This window comes from Crocodylus siamensis, chromosome 6, assembly GCF_052110815.1.
Source record: "Crocodylus siamensis isolate JL-2025a chromosome 6, ASM5211081v1, whole genome shotgun sequence".
NCBI lineage: Eukaryota > Metazoa > Chordata > Crocodylia > Crocodylidae > Crocodylus > Crocodylus siamensis.
Window position 1 is genome coordinate 53,633,558 of NC_143400.1, and position 18,041 is coordinate 53,651,598.

The window sequence follows — 18,041 nt, forward strand, 5'->3', positions numbered from 1 at the left end:
CATGTAAAGCATGGTCTTAGAAGCAGCCAGCTCAATATCTATACAGCTGATGTAATACTTCTGCTCTGTTGGACATGGAAGAAGGCTGTGCAAAAGCTAGCACCAAACCAGATCAGGAATCAGCCAATACAAAGTACCCGGGACTAGAGGTTGCATCTTCCAAACCAGCTGGATGGGATACTGCCACGCATCTTCTGCTACCAAACTTTTAATTAATGGCAATGAGAAGAACCATCATCTCCAGAGCTGCACGTGTCAAAACAACCCTTCTGCCCCCTCTCTCCTGTGCGAGTGGCTTAAACAGCTGTTCATCAGGACTGCAGAACTAAAGGAGAGGATTTTTTATTATTATTATAATTACTAAATGGAATTTCACAGGAGTGTTGCACACAGGTTCTCCCAGACACACACTCTTCACCCCTCCCAGGTCCACAGTGCTCCATACAGTGAAACCACCTGCTTCTATCTGATCCACTATTCTGTATTTGCAAACTCCTTATGAGAAAGGAATTTCTTCACTCTACTGCCTTTACTGATACTGAAATTCAACTCAAGTTAATTATCCACTCCCCCCATATGTGTTAAGGCAGCAGCTCAAGACATGCTGACTTGGCATGTGGGACAGTATGTATTCCCTCGGAATAAGAATGGACGTGGTACAGATTCCAGGCATTTGGGTGAACTTGACTGGAGAAACAGTAGCTCCAAGGATTAGTACAGCTGCTCCAAGACCTTGTTCTTGTCACTGATGGATTTGCCAAAGAGTTCATAGTTTCCAGAGGACAAAGAGGCTGACAGAGGGATCCTAACAGAGATGGCCTATAGTTATAAACCCACTGATCACAAAGCAGCGTCACAAAATGAAGTCACGTTTGCACAGACCTGCAAATCTGAACAAGCATGACAGATCTCTGCATCAGTTGCTCAGTCTCTTGCATCGAAGGCAGGAATTGTCCCACAGTGCTCTGCAGCCGTCACGGGCCTCACCAGGGAAGACAGTTACTCCTCTGTGAATGGAGGGGGAGCAAGGTGCAGCTGGAAATTCTCATTCTGGAAAACGCTGCTCAGGGCAGAGTCGCCTTGTGAGATGCTGAGTGGCCCGGGCCTTTCTCCACCACGACTCCGGGACAGCTCTGTCAGGAGAGCCAACTGGGAGACAAAAGAAATGTGTCACTCACTACCCCAGGGCCTGAGCAGTCCTCACAGAAGTTAGCAAGGCCAGTACATCACCAAGGACAGCAGCCAAGGCTTTTCAGTTCTCCTGTGTGGCAGGAGGCGGCCTTTCTATGGGCTCACGCTGCTCATATAAGTGTACTGTGAAGATCTGTTTTCCCCTTCCTCCAAGGTATCTGCCGCCATTGGCCACAGCCCAGAGCAGGAGCTGGGCCATGTCAGCATGGCAAGCTGATTTATGGTACAGTACGATTTGAGCAACAATGTCCACCTGTCCCCGCCCCCCCACCATTGTGTGGTACCTGCTGGAGAACCACCCCTAACCACTCTCACAGCCACCTATGGGGACGACCTCAAGGAGAGTGGAAGCTGACATGGACCAGATCTGGGAAGGGGTCAACACCCTGACCAGAAGCACTCCTGCATCAGCAGACAAGGAAAGGGGAGGGGGCCCAAGGGAAGCCTCTCCTGTGACCATGCAAGAAGTTACACACTGCTCCTGTGACTGCGGATGGACACACAGGGCTTCTGCAGACCAAGGAGGCATCTCTGGGGTGATGGAACTCAACAGGATAAAAGAGCTGGGGCAGCTGCAGAGCACAGAGGGGTGGAGGTCTTGCTCCATAAATCACAGCAGACCTGATCAGGAAGCAGCTCTGGTGCAACTAACTGGGCCCAGAGCTCCAGACAGAAGGAAGGCAGCATCTCCTGGAGCCATCAAGCAGGGCATCATCATTTGGCCACACCACCCCTAGGCAGCTCTCCCTTGGCTTGAACTCTCTAGGCCTACCAGGGGTTATGACTGCCCTTAACTGTATGGGGGGGAAATGGGGACACATGTCCCCACATCTAGAGAGCTGTCAGGAGCACCTATGTTTTGTACCCATATGAACATTTGACCCCTTCTTTGAAGCTAGGACCAGGATCCTTTGCTGACAGCCGCTGACAGAAAGCAAGTGGAGATGGTGCATTAATGTGTATGACATGGCTGCAATTGGTATCAGTCTTCTGGTGACAGAAACTGGCCCTGTAAAAAATACTTCCATGTCAGACGTGACAGCATAAGGGCGTCACTTCACACGTGTGTTGTCCCTGAAAAGCAGCCTCTTTGCTGGAGCATCACATCTGCGCTGGGGGCGGGGGGGAGACTTTGTGTATCAAGGTACTGTTAGCAATGCATGCAGAGCCTCTGCCACAAGCTGCCCGTAGGAGCGTAGCCTGCCTCAGCAGACTTGCAAACCCATTTGGGGCCCTTGGAAGGAAGCAACTGGCCCGAGAGATGTAGAAGCAAAGGAGGGCTCAACTGTTAACAGGCTGCTTGGGAAAGCCCTCTTTACCCACAGCAGGGGCACCATTTCTCCACCAGCAGGGCTGGCTTCTCCTCTTCGCTCCATACCCTCCTGGACTGGACTTGACTGAACCCTGGCTGGCACTAGGGGCACTTCTGCATGTGCTCTAGGGCTGGGTGGGGGGCAGCGCTTTAATTTGAGTGGCTCTAAGAGCCACTCTAATTAAAGCACCGCCACATCTCATGCATCAGCGTCCCCACACTTAAAAATGGGGGTAAGGGGGCACCAACTAAAGCTCATTCAACAAGCCTTAGTTTAAGCACCCCCACCACCATTTTAAAGCATGGATACTCTGATACGTGAGATGCAGGAGGCTGCTGGAGCGAGGTAATGGCCATGCTGCAGCTGAGCTCAATCCATCAAGTCTGCTCTGATGCGCTGGAATTCCAGTGCGTCGGTGCAGCCTCCATGCTCATGTATAGGCTCCCCAGAAGACCAGAGATAGGCAAAATCTTAGGACTGACTATTTATAGATCAAGTCACTAGCTGGTAAAGCATGTCTCAAGCCTCAGGCTGGGACAGCAGGTGTGTAGAGAGCATCCCTGGCATCGCTACCTCATCTGCCACCAGCTGGGAAGAATCTTCCCTGAGAGGAGAGTTCAGTTTTGCAACAGCTCTTTACCGTACGTTGCACAGTCGGGGAGGAGAACAGGGGCAGGTATTGTGAGAGCACCCATCACCAGTCCCTTTACACCATCTGAAGCACCCTCTGCCCCTCACAGCAGCATTATCTGGTCTCTCATGTTGTCTGCTTGCTTCCTGGTTTGAATTCCCTAGGAACTCTGCTCCCATGCAAACTTCACCCTTAAAACACACCCTCTTCCCATCGTCCTGGCTTCCTAGCTTACCATCTAAGTGTCCAACCTCCTTTTAACTCCACAGTGCCTGGCCTGGCTGGTCTATCTAGAAACCCAGGTTGGGTTTTTTCTGTTTAAACATTTCTCCACAGCCTGTAGGCAATCTGCCCTGTGCAGTCTTCAAAAGGTTTCTGATGAAAATAAACCTATTCTTTAGCAACAGTGTCAGTCACTTATGCCTGTGTGCTGTGAGAGGGCAAAAATATCATTCCTCTTCCTTTGTGGTGAGCATGGTGCTAATGAGTCTTTGTCAGATCAAGGAGGGGAGGACAGAGACAATATCCTGGTGCCTCCCCTTTTCCCTCTGCCATCAGCACGCTGAGACAAGGCTGGAGTGTTCAATTACAGCCTGAAGAAGGGTGTTTGTGCCTGAAAACTTGCAAAGAACAATTTTTCCCACTATTTAGTTGATTGAGTAAAAGATATCACATCTACCCAAAGAACCTTGTCTGCCAAGTACAGCCAGGGATTTCTACTCCTCTCCTGCTCTGTGATATACACAAGTGTTCTTCTCAGAGCATTTTCCCCAAACCCCTGATCAAGTAAAAAAGAAAAAAGGAAAAAAAAAAAAAAAAAAAAGGAAGCCACTTTACCCTGGAGGTTCCTCGGTAAAGTCGGCAGAGTTGATCAAAGGCCTGGATTTGCTGGGGATCCAACGCAGACTCTGAACTTGCCTGAAAAACAAAGTGACCAGGTTGCGAAAAACAGAACAAAACCAAATGAGATTAAAATTCAAGCTAAATGCTAGGCATTTAGACTGATGAATGTCACAAGGTTGAAACAGCCAGCCTACAGCTCAGTATCTTTCGATAGAGGACACACTGCCTTTGCTTCAGGTCATTGTTCTGGGTTCTTTATTTGTTCTGCAAACCAAGTAATACAAGGCTTTAAGTGCACTGAAAGCTGTGGTAATGACAAACCCGGATGATCAGTAATGCATACTTACTGCAGTGCATAATGCATGTTCCCAAATTGCTTTACAAGCATTAAATTAATATTCCAGGAAGACAAGATGGACTATTCAGTGTGGTTATAGGCTCTTCTCTTATTAAATAATAATATGTTTCTATATTAAAACTTTTCTGCTTGTGTTCTAAAGCAATACGGTTATCTATAAGATGTACTAAGAGCTAAGGATAAAAAACACTCCTCATTAGCAATGACCTGATGTAAGCTAGTAGGCTATAAAAATAAATTCCAGGAGAACTAACTATTCATATACAAGACTCCAAATTTCTCCCCCCCCCGCCAAAAAAAAAAATACAATAAAAGATTTTTCTTTTTTTTTAAAATACAATGAGCAGCCACCAGTCGTTTTGAATCTTCCTGATTTGAGGTCATCTCAAGTCTCTTTGGAGATGAAATGGCAAGTCATAGCAACAGCTCATGCCAGATCAGAAGAACCACTAATATCATTCCCCCTAAAGAAGGGATGGTGCCTGGAATCTGTCTCAAAGACACTGAGAGTGCTGCCATTAATTTCAGTGGGCCAGGATCACCTTACCCTAAACAAAAGGTGCCCCAATAATGCTAGACACCCATACTTTGTTGTTTGTGGGGGCATGTGCACAGGAAGAGAAATGTATGCCAAAAAATCTATTGCGAGAGTAGGAAGTGCATCCTCCCGCAAAAGCATTCCAATTGAGGGTCACAACACATTTGTCACTTATGTAACATGTCTCATATTCATCACAAGTTATTTTACATTTAAAATAGCCCTTTCCCCAACTGCTCTGCACACATTAACTTTCACAATACCTTTTAGAGGAAGTGCAAGATGCCATAACATTTTCTGCACATGTAACCACTGGCAAAGTGGTTTAAAAGCCTGCCCAGAAAGCATGGAGCAGGTCAGTAGCAGCACTGAAAGAAAACTCAGGGCACTGGCTACTGGTGCCCTACTTGAACCCGTCATTTCCACATGAAAATACATGATGTGGAACCAGCAAGTCAATCATTACAGCACAACCCATATTAGGACATCCACACAATCTGATTTTTTTTTTATTTTTTTTTATTATGTACAGCCTCTTCATTTGCTGTTACATTAAAACAAGCCACTCATGCTTGTGGCTGTCAGCTCTCCAGGCTGGCCTGAGTCCAAATTAGAGACAAACCCAAGGGAAGAACCACCCCACTGGCTCAGATGCAATGTGAGACCTCTCCTGGCACAGCCTTGGGGAAGCCAACCCACCCTCCATGAGAAAGCAAAAGGAAAGGCACCTGCTCAGGATGGTGAGGGAGGAGGAGCACAAAGCAAGGTACGATTTTCCTTGAGACTATCTCCTCATCCTTTGGCTCCATTTGGACCTATTACGCTTGGAGGCAGACATGCAAATGAGCAGCTGGAAGGCAGTTTCCAGAGCCACTAACCCTCAGGGGAATCAACCATGCTTGCCGATATGCTAGATGCACACTGCTGGTACTGTGGTAGGCAAGCTGATGCCCCGGCTGTCCTGGTGCTGCTGGGGCATATTCTACGATGCTAGAAGAAAGCCCTCTCACTTTGGTATTCTGTTACTCTGTGTGTAACATTGGCCAGTGTGGTGTCCTCCTATACATCGCTCTTCTTGCCCTGCTCACAAGGACCACAAATGACTCAATCTCTTTCATCCTCTGCCTTTTTTGGTTCCTTTTTGCAGCTTGTTTTCTCTTCTCCTTTCCTGGTCCCCTGAAGACTTGTTTCCACCTGCCCTTTCTTTAATCCCTTTGCTGGTCTCCCATTCCCTTTACTGTACATCTTGATATTTACTTAGCTGCCTACCTCCTGTTCCATGGACAGGGCAGCCTGGCTGTATGGACACGCCAAAAGCTGCCACGGCTGTGCTCAACCCCCTTCTTAGTTTCAGCCTCCTGTTCTGGCCAAGTACAGCCAGGGCAGAGCCACAGGGGACAACTTGAAGGCCATAAGCCCAGGACATTGTCTTACTGAAAGGGAATGTAAACCCTTGCAGGTACTATTGGTTTACAGACCTCCACCCCCCAGCCCTTCCATCAGCCCCTGCCATCCCTTGCCAGGGAGCCCCTCACCTATTAAAGCTCCCAGGTCCTGTAGCCAGGGAGACCAGAAGCCACTGACTGATGATCAGTTCCCCGGGCTGCAGCACGCTAGGATTTTTACCAGATGTGCTTGCAATATTGGAGCCAGATCACTGGAGTCAGCGGCAGTCTGAGTCCCTAGGCTGCAGGCTCACCGAGTCTTTTACCTAGCCCAGGTGCTAGATTGTGGCAAACCACCACTGTACATTGGGAGCGTTACCCAGAAAAGATGTCACCAGCCTGGTAGCCGTGATACCACACACCTGGGCAGGCTGTCAGGAGGCATCCTGTTCTCTCCTCCCTTTCAGTTGTGGGGAGAGGGAATAGAGCACTGCGAGATAGTGCAGGAATCTCTGATACTCATGTACATCCCACAAGAGAGGTAACATCGGGAAGGGACCTTAAAGAGGTCTGCGTTTCGAATGAATCTGCCTCGAAGAGATTGATGTTGTTTCCTGATGAGTTTCTGGTGGAAGAAAAAAACCCTCTACCACTGGAAACTGAGATCTGCAATTCACTCATGCTAGTGTGAATATGGCCACATGGAAACCAGGACTAATAAAACATTCCCAATCCAGTTCTTTTGTCCTTTACATTTGCAATCTAAGCATTTACGTTAAGAGGTTTTTGTTCATAACCACTGGTCAAAAGATGAGGTTCACTGTGTGTACTATAGGTGACTTTTAGAAAAGGTAAATTTAGCAATAAAAAGACTCAAAGCGGGAGTTGTACATCTCCTACAGACAAGTAACGTAGCAATAAGACATTTCATTGTCCCTAACAAAGTAACGTCATCTCTATAGGCAAAACAAGGGATAACAAGGAAAGCTGATCATTTACTGCTGCCACAGTCAACCAAGGACAAGAAAACCGTAACATATAATTGCCTCCTTTTTTTTTGCTATTTCTCCACTTGTCCGTATGTAACTATCAATCAGATTGTTCTCAGGGCTGATGAGCAGAAATATTGCAAGCAATTTTTTTCCTGTTGTCATGGAAACAAGTGCTGTGGGGCCTTTTCCTTTTTTTAAAAAAAACCCCATGTAACTAAAGGAATGCTCTTCATTCAATGCTACAGGGAGTCTCCCTCAGCCAGGCTGACATCTGTGGCAATACATGTAGAATAAACTTCCAATCTTGCATGCACAGAACCAAAATACAGATTCTGCTTCAAAATGCTGAGCCGGCTGGGCAGGCAAATACCTGATTCCTGAGCATCTCCAAGTGAATTGAGCCAGTGGGATACAGATAGTGCTACTTCACAAGGATTCAGACTAGGAGTCGCCCAGAACAAGCTATTAGTTGAGTCAGCAGTAGGTATAAAAATGTGGTCCATTTGCATAGAAAAAGGGAGACAAGGTCTTTGGCTCCACATTCACGAGACACAGGCCCCCAAGCCGCCTGCTCTGATGACTGCGCCCAGAGTCATCAATGAAGCCAGGCGAATTCCCGCAGCATACAATTTTATTCCTCCCCCACTTTCGGAATCACCTGTGTCGTGCGGTTACAATTATCTTGAATTTCACAGCTGCAAAATCCATCAGCAGCTAGAGCGTGACTGGAGCAGCACTGCACAGTCACTGAAGGGACTCTCTGAACGAGCCTGCCATGGAAGTCGCTCGCAGCTCCTGGAAGAGGCCTCCTGTACCGCTCACTGAATGTCACCATGTCGAACCAATGGCATTTCAAAAGATGCCACCGTGGCCCTCTCTCGGTGCTGCTCTCAGTGGCAGTCGATGCAATACAGGATCAGTAGAGCATGCAATAATCAGAGGAGGGAGGGGAGCTACAATCCTGCCTCACCACAAACTAGGATCCTCACACTTCTGCTGTAGCTGGGAGGGAGAACAGAGACCGTGTTGGAGACCCTAGACCCCAGGAGAAGCGCACCTAGGCCAAGGGTTAGTGAGAACTAGTTAGGGAACTTCTGGAGGGACTGGATGTATTCAAATCAGCTGGCCTGGACGATCTCCGCCCTTGAGTACTGAGGGAATTGGCTGAGGTCATTGCGGGACCCCTGGCATGGCTTTATGAGCGCTCGTGGTGCTCTGGTGTGGTGCCAGAGGACTCTAAGAGGGCCATCTTCAAAAAGAGGAGGAAGGAGGACCCAGGAAACTATAGGCCAGTTAGTCTTACCTTGACCCTGGGTAAGCTGTTTGAGAGAATTATTCTGGCACATGTCCACGAGGGGCCAGCAGGGGAGATTATGTTTAGGGGCAACCAACATGGGTTCATTAGCGGCAGGTCCTGTCAAACCAACCTGGTGGCCTTCTACAACCAGATCACCAAATCCTTAGATGCAGGGGTAGCAGTGGACATAGTCTTTCTGGACTTTCGGAAGGCCTTCGACACTGTCTCTCACCCCGTTCTCATTAAGAAACCGGGGGACTGCGGTGTCAACACCCACACAGTCAAATGGGTCACCAACTGGCTGGAGGGCCGCACCCAGAGAGTGGTGGTGGACGGGTCATTTTCGACCTGGAAGGATGTGGGGTCCCCCAGGGCTCGGTCCTCAGGCCCGCACTGTTCAACATCTTCATCAGTGACTTGGACGAGGGGGCAGATAGCACCCTGTTCAAATTTGCTGATGACACTATGATGTGGGGGGATGTGAGCACGCTAGAAGGGAGGAATAGGCTGCAATCGAACCTAGACAGGTTACAGGGGTGGGCAGATGAGAATAGGATGGGATTCAACACCGATAAGTGCAAGGTGATGCACCTGGGGAGGAAGAACCAGCACCAGACCTACAGGCTGGGGAACGCCCTTCTCATCAGTGCAGAGGCAGAAAAGGATCTTGGAGTCATCACTGATGCCAAGAGGAACATGGGCCGGCAGTGTGGGGATGCAGTCAGGAAGGCCAACCGCACCTTGGCATGCATCCACAGATGCATGTCGAGCAGGTCCGAGGAGATGATCCTCGCTCTCTATGCGGCACCGGTCAGGCCACAGCTGGAGTACTGCGTCCAGTTCTGGGCACCACACTTCAGGAGGGATGTGGACAACATGGAGAGGGTCCAGAGGAGGGCCACTCACATGATCAGGGGGCAGCAGGGAAGGCCTTATGAGGAGAGGCTATGGGACCTGAACCTGTTCAGCCTCCACAAGAGAAGGCTGAGGGGGAGATCTAGTGGCCTGTTACAAACTAGTCAGGGGGGACCAGCAGGTATTGGGGAAGTCCCTGTTCCCCTGAGCACTACCAGGAGTGACCAGGAATAACGGTCACAAGCTAGTAGAGGGTAGATTTAGGTTAGATATCAGGAGGCGCTACTTCACTGTTAGGGCGGCCAGGATCTGGAGCCAACTTCTAAGGGAAGTGGTGCTCACTCCTACCCTGGGGGTCTTCAAAAGGAGGCTAGATAGACACCTAGCTGAGGTCATTTGACCTTGGCTTTCTTTCCTGCCATGGCAGGGGGTCGGACTTGATGATCTGCTCAGGTCCTTTCTGACCCTATCAACTATGAAACTACACAGATGAAGGACCTGGTACTTGTCCCTTTTGAACCTCATATGGTTTTGTTCAGCCCATAGGACCAGCCTGTCAAGGTCTTCCACAACCTTAATTACTGCACTTTTTACTCTCTCATCCAGGGCATTAATAAAGCTATTAAAGAGCACAGGCCTGAGCACTGACCCATGGGGTACACCCCTGGAGAAAGCCCTCCAGGATGAGGCCACCCCATCAATTATGACTTGTTGGGATTGGCCACTGGGCCAGTTCCCAACCCACCTCACTGTAGCCTGGTCTAGGCCAGTACTCTCCAACTTAACTTAGGGGATTTCAAGGGAAACAGTATCAAAGGCCTTACTGAAACCTAGGTAGATGATCTGGCCCATGGACTGGCCTCACACTACTCATATGACCCATAGGGCCAGGTGAGTTGGAAACCTAGAGCTCAGTTGGAAATTCAGAATGAAAACCTGGCTGCAGACTCACAATTTTGTGGCTTTTACCAAGATAAAGAGGCAGCCTTCTGGAGCTCCAGAAGGAAACCCACTTAAATGCAGCTCCTATAACTCCCTTATACACGGTGAATCTTCTTGTAGTGGAGGGTGAAGTAAGTAGGAGGGTGTCAGTGTCTAAGTGGAGAGAGAAGCAGTATTTAACTTGTACAGGCTCAGGTGTTCCCTTGATATTTCTACAGCTGAAAGCAGCCTTTATGGCTCTGCTTCAGCTCTACCAGGTTTCCTGTAACTAAATGCAAACTCATAAAGATACTGCTTCATTTAATCCTCTCTCCTTTTGAAACTCTTACAGGACACAACGGCAAAGGCAGAGAAAGTGGCCACATTTTTAACCACACTTTAGAAGCAGAACCCTGCCGTTTAGGCAACCGAGACAGCAGGGTTGTTATTTCTGCTCTGTAATCTCTACCCTCCCCACTGTCACTGCAGACACTGCCTGAAACTGTGAAGACCATGAAAAGAAACGACTGCATCTTAAACATCTAAAATATTTCAGCTATCAGAAAGAACACAAACCAGAAAAATGCTGGTCTCCTTGGCCGCTAGCCAGCTGCACACAGACACTGTCAAGATACGCCAATCTACATCCTTTGCTGTATCAAAACAAAGGCTGTCTAGGCTCTGCAGGATTAATTAGATAAAACAAGCAAGGCACTTTGAACATGGCAACAAAATATCCAAGACAAACCGGGTTAAAGACAAGACTATGACTTTTTTAATGCATAAGGAATCAAATGAATCACAGCAAAGGGTATGGATCAAATTATTAGATAAAATGGTAAACTGTCAATCGTGATGCCAAATGGGCATACATCCAAGGAATATTTGGGTTCTGTACTTGGAAGGCTGATGCAGAAAAATTATGCAATGATGACAAATGTTTTATTTGGTAACAGTACCTAGGGAGGATGTTAAACAGCATCTATCAAAAGGTAAACTTTTTAAAACAAGCAGGTCAGGATAATTTGCAGCCTACAGCTTCAGAGAGTGTTAAGGGCAGTGCTGTAAGCTGTCAGGGCTGTCAATGTTCGCTATTAGTCTATCTCAGAGTACTGGAGAAGTTGGAGAGGGTGGGGAGAAGGGCTGTGCTCCTGGGATAGCAGAGAGGAGGATTCCAGCAACCAGGCCCATGAGAGACATGCAAGTGAAAGCACGATGAAAGATCCTCACAACTGCACTTTTTGCCATGCTGCACATGCACAGCAGTGGGTGTGACTGTGGGATCCAACAGCAGATCCCATCACACCCCACTGCCAAGGCAGGGGGAGCCCAGGATCTCAATCTTCAATTCCCTCGTGTACCAGCCAGTAGCCAAGCTCTGGTGGCTGGGAGCTCCAGCCCAGCCACATGTTCAATTAATGGCATGATGGAAATCAGCCACAAAGTTAGCACACCTTTTCCATATGATAAAACAAAGGATAAGCCACAAAGTTAGCACACTGTGAATTGCATTAACATGTGGCCAGGTAACAACTTCAGATGTGACTGATTAGTAAATCATATCTTAAATGTAACACCTGCCAGGGGTGGGGTCTAAGTACTCAAACCAACCAAACACTTGGGAGGTTCTCTGTCACTTCCCAGGCCCAAGGCAAGAAGCAGGCAAGGACTATTCTTGGAGAGGCACCTCTGACTTGCTTTGACAGAACAGTTTGCTATTAACAACCTTCATCTGTCATTTAATGCTTCCTCAAGGAAATGGGCGAGCAATCCCAATAGTTTTTGAAAGAAAAATGAAAGTAGGGGTCTCAGCAGGCTGGTGCTTGATTTTAACCCCAGTGATACCCACATTGCACTACAACGTCATGACTTACACTGCATGCTTAAAACACATGTGTTTGAGGATCTTCCTGGTGATTCTGGGCATTAGGATGGCTGGATTCTTCTTTTGAGTTCAATCCCCTTCAAGGGCTATTAAAAAATATATACTGATCTTGCTCTTCAACATGGAGATAAATCAAACACACACGAGCCTCTGCATTCAACCTTAGGGGTTTGAAAGGATGGGATGGCAACTGTGAACTAAATGACATTCTGCAAGTAGCTCCCCAGCAAAGCTCTTTTATTCTATCATGTCTTGCATTTATATAACTCATTTGTCTCTTTCTGTTCACTTTCAGAGCTGTGGGGTAGGGGCTGTTGAATAACTACCCACTCTGTATGGAAAACAGAGACTTTCAATAGATTTACATCAACCAAAAGCCCTGATCTAACCTGACCTGTTTAGGATGTGGGTGCTGACATAGACCCAGCTGTCTGGAGTGGTAGGTAGGGGCTCAGTTCACACTCACTGACAAGGGCAGAGCTACTGTTTAAGTGTGTATCTGCATGCATGTGTGTTGGTAGGGGACTCAGAGTCAGAACAAGGACATGACATCAAAAACAGTACCCGTCATCAAAGCTTCTCTTACTCCCTTGGCATCGGATGATTTCTGAGCTTCAAACCAATGCAAACTGTACAGGCCATAGTGACGATATTTGTGCCAGAGAGTTCCCTCCATCTCTGCTTTCCAAATGGAGGCTTAGGATGGAAAATTTTAGCACGCTGTTTTCTACCTCCTGTCACTGCAACATCTGAGATTCAGAGTGTCAGCATCATCACACAGAGTAACAGCTACTGAGGCAGGATGGTACAGGTTATTTACAGTCCAGAGCAAACTGGCTTTGTAGTAAATAGTGAAATCCCAGCCATGTGCCCAAGCCCAAGAAAGGTGGATATCAAAAGGGGCATAACAACCTCAGACCTTGGTTATGTTGCCTCTCCCAGCCATTTTAACAGTCACACAGATTGCTCCCTCCCTGCCATCTCTACTGCTGAATGACAGATTTGAGCAGACAGATGAAGACTACCAGTCTCAAGCTAGAGGTACATGTAATAAGCTGTACCAGTGCCTCTGAGATCAGAAGCACAACTGCCAAGCACAATGCGATTCAGCTACACTACAAATAAATGGCGGCAATTGTGATGGATGCAGTCCCTGGAACTGCCAGCAGTTTGAATTCAGCCCAACATCTGTCCCTGTACTTAAGTGGTTCTGCTTCAGCAAAACCTCCTAAATTCTCCGAGGGCTGTAATTGAAGTATTTCATTAAATGGAAGCCATTTTGCTCTAATCATAGGGATATTTCACTTGAATGAGCTATCTAATGGAAGACAAAGAAATTAGCATTAAAAATAAGCCAACTTCCCTGTGCACCAATAGTTCAGAAACATAAAACACACCATGACCTACTGGTTTGCAACATGATTCGGGTTCAGTACTACTTTGGCATTGAAGATTTGACCTTCTTGAGCTCATCTGTTTCTTTACATATGCCACTGCTCTCACGTCACCTGGAGTTGCCACAATACGGCTCCTAGGAGCCTAGGAGAGCCAACCTGTCTGGTCTTGTCTCTAGCTAGTCTAGGGACTGGGAACCCTCCCAGTGTGTGGACGTATCTCAAAATAAGGAGTGCTCCTGCAAAACTGGCACCTGCATTCAAGATGTTGGATGCTAGATGCTGAAGGGTAGATCCTACCTTCCAAAAGACACATTTATACTGGAAGGCCAGAAGGGATCATTATGATGATTTATTTTGAGCTCCTTTAGGCTGGACAATTGCACCCAAAGGATTTCTGTATGAAGCCCTTTAAATAGTGATTGAACTACAGCCTCTCTTTTATGCAAAGACTTCTAACCTTGATTTAAAGGCTATAAGCAACTGATGATCTACACAACTGGGAGCAAGCCACTTCCGTGGATAAATCACTGGTATATTTGCATTTTCTCTCTTGATTTAGCTTTGCCAACTTCAGCTTCCAGCCACTGGTGCTCACTATGCATTTTTTTCTTAGATAAAATATCTTTACAGTGTGGTATCTTTCCCCAGGTTCTGTTAAGAGGCTCTTTTGTTCTGAAAAGACATTAAAAAGATGCTCTTATCCTCAATGGCCACAGTTATTTCACTGATAAGAAGCACATGGTACTAGCTGCCTCAATTTCTTTTCTTCTGATTTATATCAACAATGGGAGCAAGTCACTATGGGTGGCACCTTCAGCTGCTTTTGCACCTCTTGCAGGAAATAGTTCCAGTTAAGGCATGGTCTTACTCATGGTGGTATCCTCTGTATGACAGTGAGGTCTAGCTGCTGTAGGTAAGATGGAATGGGACCATCCTGCTTTGCAACACTTGGTACCAAAATGTTTTTGGAACCACACAGGGCTGGGAAGGCTTTGTCTTTCTTGCATCCATAAAACATTCATCAGGGGTCAAGATCATTTTTAAAAAAACAAACACGCAATGATTAGACACCAGTTGTTTCTAATTTGAATATTTATAATGCTTTTTCTATCTTTTTGGCAACAAAGGACTGCTCGGTGATTCTTGCCTGGCAGGAAGCACATAGAATCATGGAAAACGAGGGTTGGAAGGGACCTCGGGAGGCCATCTAGTCCAACCCTCCATTCAAAGCAGGACCAGCCCCACCTAGATCATCCCAGCCAAGGATTTGTCTAGCCAGGTCTTAAAAACCTTCAAGGATGGAGACATTACAACCTCTTGTTCCAGTGCTTTTCTACCCTCCTGATGAGAAACTTTTTCCTACTATAACCTAAACTTCCCTTGCTACAGCTTGAGGCCATTGCTCCTTGTTCTGTCATCTGCCACCACTGACAACAATCCAGCTCCATCCTCTTTGCAACCAGTCTTCAGGGAGTTGAAGGTGCTATTAAATCACTGCCCAGTCTTTTCTTCTCCAGGCTAAATAAGCCCATTTCCCATAGACTCTCTTCATAAGTCACGTGTCTCAGCCCCCAAACCACTTTGTCGTCTTTCACTGGACTCTCTCCAATTTGTCCACATCCTTTCTGTAGTGGGGGGTGCAAAACTGGACACAGAACTCCAGCTATGGCCTCACTAGTGCAGAATAGAAGGAAATAGTTACTTCCTTTGACCTACTGGCAACACTCCTACCAATGCAGACCAGTATGCTGTTAGCCTTCTTGGCAACAAGGGCACACTGCTGGCTCATATTCAGCTTATCATCCACTGCAACTACCAGGTCCTTTTCTGCAGAGCTGCTGCCCAGCCATTCAGCCCCCAGCCTATACTGGTGCATGGGATTATCCATCATACGTGTAGGACTTTCACTTGTCCTTATTGAATCTCATGAGATTTCTTTTGGTCCAATTCTCCAATTTGTGAAGAAGCAAGTATGGCATAACTCAGACCATTATTACAATGTGGTGCATGCACGCGCACACACATACGTATACAAACATAGCAGCAACGCTTCAGGTGCATGTAATGAAGGTTTGCAGGGATGAACGTAGCCCAAAAGAAATGTGATGCAGGATGTAAGCTGGGTTTTAAAAAGGCAGCAAAGACTCCTGAGAGAGGCACAGCTAGCAGCAGGTCTTGCAAATGGACTGATGCAAATCACAGGAGCTATTTGCTACGGTGGTAACTTGGCAGAAGAGGTCTCTAGTAAAATGCCTCACCCCCTGAACAGTTCTTAAAGCACTGCCTTGGGAAGTCACATGCTTTGGCAATTGCTCCATATTTAAAATAGATTGAATCCTGAGTATCTGGACGTTTTCTGTATGATATAAAGCTTCTCCTTACAAATAGCACATTTATAACCCCCTTCAGGTGGGATAACCTTCCAAACAAGAACCAGTTTTGTATTCTTCCTCAATCTCTAACCTGACAGACAAAGATGGCAGAGGCATTGTAGCTTTCAAGGTGAATGGATTTAGGATGTCAAAGGCAACTATTTCATTTGTAAGCATTTAAGTACAAGATCCAGCTAATGTGCTTTTACTTCCTGTAGCCCAAGTCACTATAAAAAGAATATCAGAGGGAAAAGGTATATTTGCAAAAACTCTGTCTTAAAATGGGTCACTTTTGCTTCTGTCCTTAAAACAAATCTAAAGAGGACAGAAAAGAAGGTCAAATATAGACAGGAATTATGAAATGTACTGAGAGTTTTGAGGAAGATCTGGGGATATACAATGTAGGCTGTGTGAAATGGCACCGTTCTGTTTTGCCTAGAGTTTCGATGGTTCCACAAAACAGTTTCACCTCGAATTTCATTTTGAGTTGAAACAGCTGTTCTGTTCCGTCGAAACAGAAAGGCTGTTTCAAGTTTCGCTGAGGATGTAGAGTCAGACCAGCTGGGATGACTTCCCACCCCCAGCACTAGATCCTGCTGGTCACAGGAGACAACCCAGCTGGGCTGCTTTCCCGACCCCTGCGCTAGATTGTGCCAGGCTTGGGAGGCAACCCAGCTGGGCTGCTTCCCACGCCCGACCCGATCTAGTACGGGGGTCAGGAAAGCAGCCCAGCTGGGCTGCCTCCCTCCCCCAACATGATTTAGAGCTGCCTCGCCGCCCCCTACCAGATCTTGCCCCGGGGACTTTCAGAACATTTCAACCAGCCTCATTTTCTTTCAAGGCTATTTCGAGGCCTTTTGTTTTGTTTCAATGTTGTTGTTTGACCTCAAAATTGGTTGAAACAGTGCCGAAACTAAACGGCCAGCGAAATTTCACACAGCCCTAATACAATGGTATTCAGAGAAGATCTAGAGCAGGGGTAGACAATGTGTTTTGGCCAGAATGCTGAAAAAACCACAATGGCTACCTTGGAAGGTGCCAGAGTGCCAGCATGCCAGAAAAACAAAAGGGGGCGGGGGAATGTACATGGCAGGACGCACTGCATATTAGTATATTTAATAATCATAAATATTGCCTTTGTTGTTGTGTATTCCTTTTTTGTTGAGCATGTTGCAATGAGAGAGAGAAAAAAAGAGACAAATAAGAGAAAGAGGCGAGAGAGAGAGAGAAAGGAGAGTAGAGAGAGAACCAGACACACGCACACAGAGAACCATGTGCACAAACACAGAGAACCAGAACACACCCAGAACAAACACATGCACACACACATCCAGAACCAGACATGTGTGTGCACACAGTCACACAGGACCAGGCAGAGGCAGACAAACACACAGAACCAGATGCACGGGCACACAGACCTGGGCTCCTGGGCCACTGAGCTAAGTCCGCTCTAAGGCACGCATGCACCCGCCAGTATGGAGCTAATGCTGGAGCCTGGAGCAGATGTTTGCAGCCTCCTGGCTGCAGCCAGCTCAGGCTTTGGGTAGCTGCTGCCAACCACAGCAGGGCTTGCAGCCACCCAGCTGCCTGCTGGGAGCAGCCTGGGCTTCGTGGCTGGCAGCAGCTGCCTAGAGCCCAGGCCAGCAGTGGCATGCTGAGCAAAATGGCCTCGCATGCTGTGCTCAGCACACGTGCCAGGGCTCCCCTGGTCTACAGGAAGGAATGGAAATATTCAGATAAATTTTTTCTTTAAAAAAAAAAAAAACAAAAAGAAAAAACTTTCCATCATCTTAGAAAGTACTCAAAAATACAAGAACTGAACTATGTACTGATTATTTCTTCAAGTGCATTTCTGGAAGTCTACTTTAAAAAGTAATTCTGTAGAGACATTCAGCTAATCTGCAGAAACTGGGAGGCAGTTTGCCAGAAAGGAAAACTCTCTCCCCTCTTCCTAGTAGCTCATGGCATAAAGCCTCAAGCCAAGATAATGAATCTGCATCACAATAATAATTTTTTTTTTTTTAAAACAATTCTATCAACACCATCATTTAATGTTCTTCATT

At 46.9% G+C, this 18,041-nt stretch overlaps 1 protein-coding gene across 3 annotated transcripts in view; it reads right to left on the reverse strand.

Annotated features, from left to right (window-relative positions):
* Window positions 1-242: 242 nt before the first annotated feature.
* Window positions 243-18,041, reverse strand: part of VPS8 (VPS8 subunit of CORVET complex) — a 151,996-nt gene continuing 134,197 nt past the window's right edge. For all 3 annotated transcript variants that reach the window (XM_090051167.1, XM_090051165.1, XM_090051166.1), the window contains exons 45-46: window positions 3,973-4,053; window positions 243-1,149 (exon numbers count right to left, since the gene is read on the reverse strand). In XM_090051167.1, the coding sequence (XP_089907293.1) occupies window positions 1,000-1,149; window positions 3,973-4,053 (231 nt within the window). In that variant the 3' untranslated portion in view covers window positions 243-999. The remainder of the gene's footprint in view (window positions 1,150-3,972; window positions 4,054-18,041) is intronic.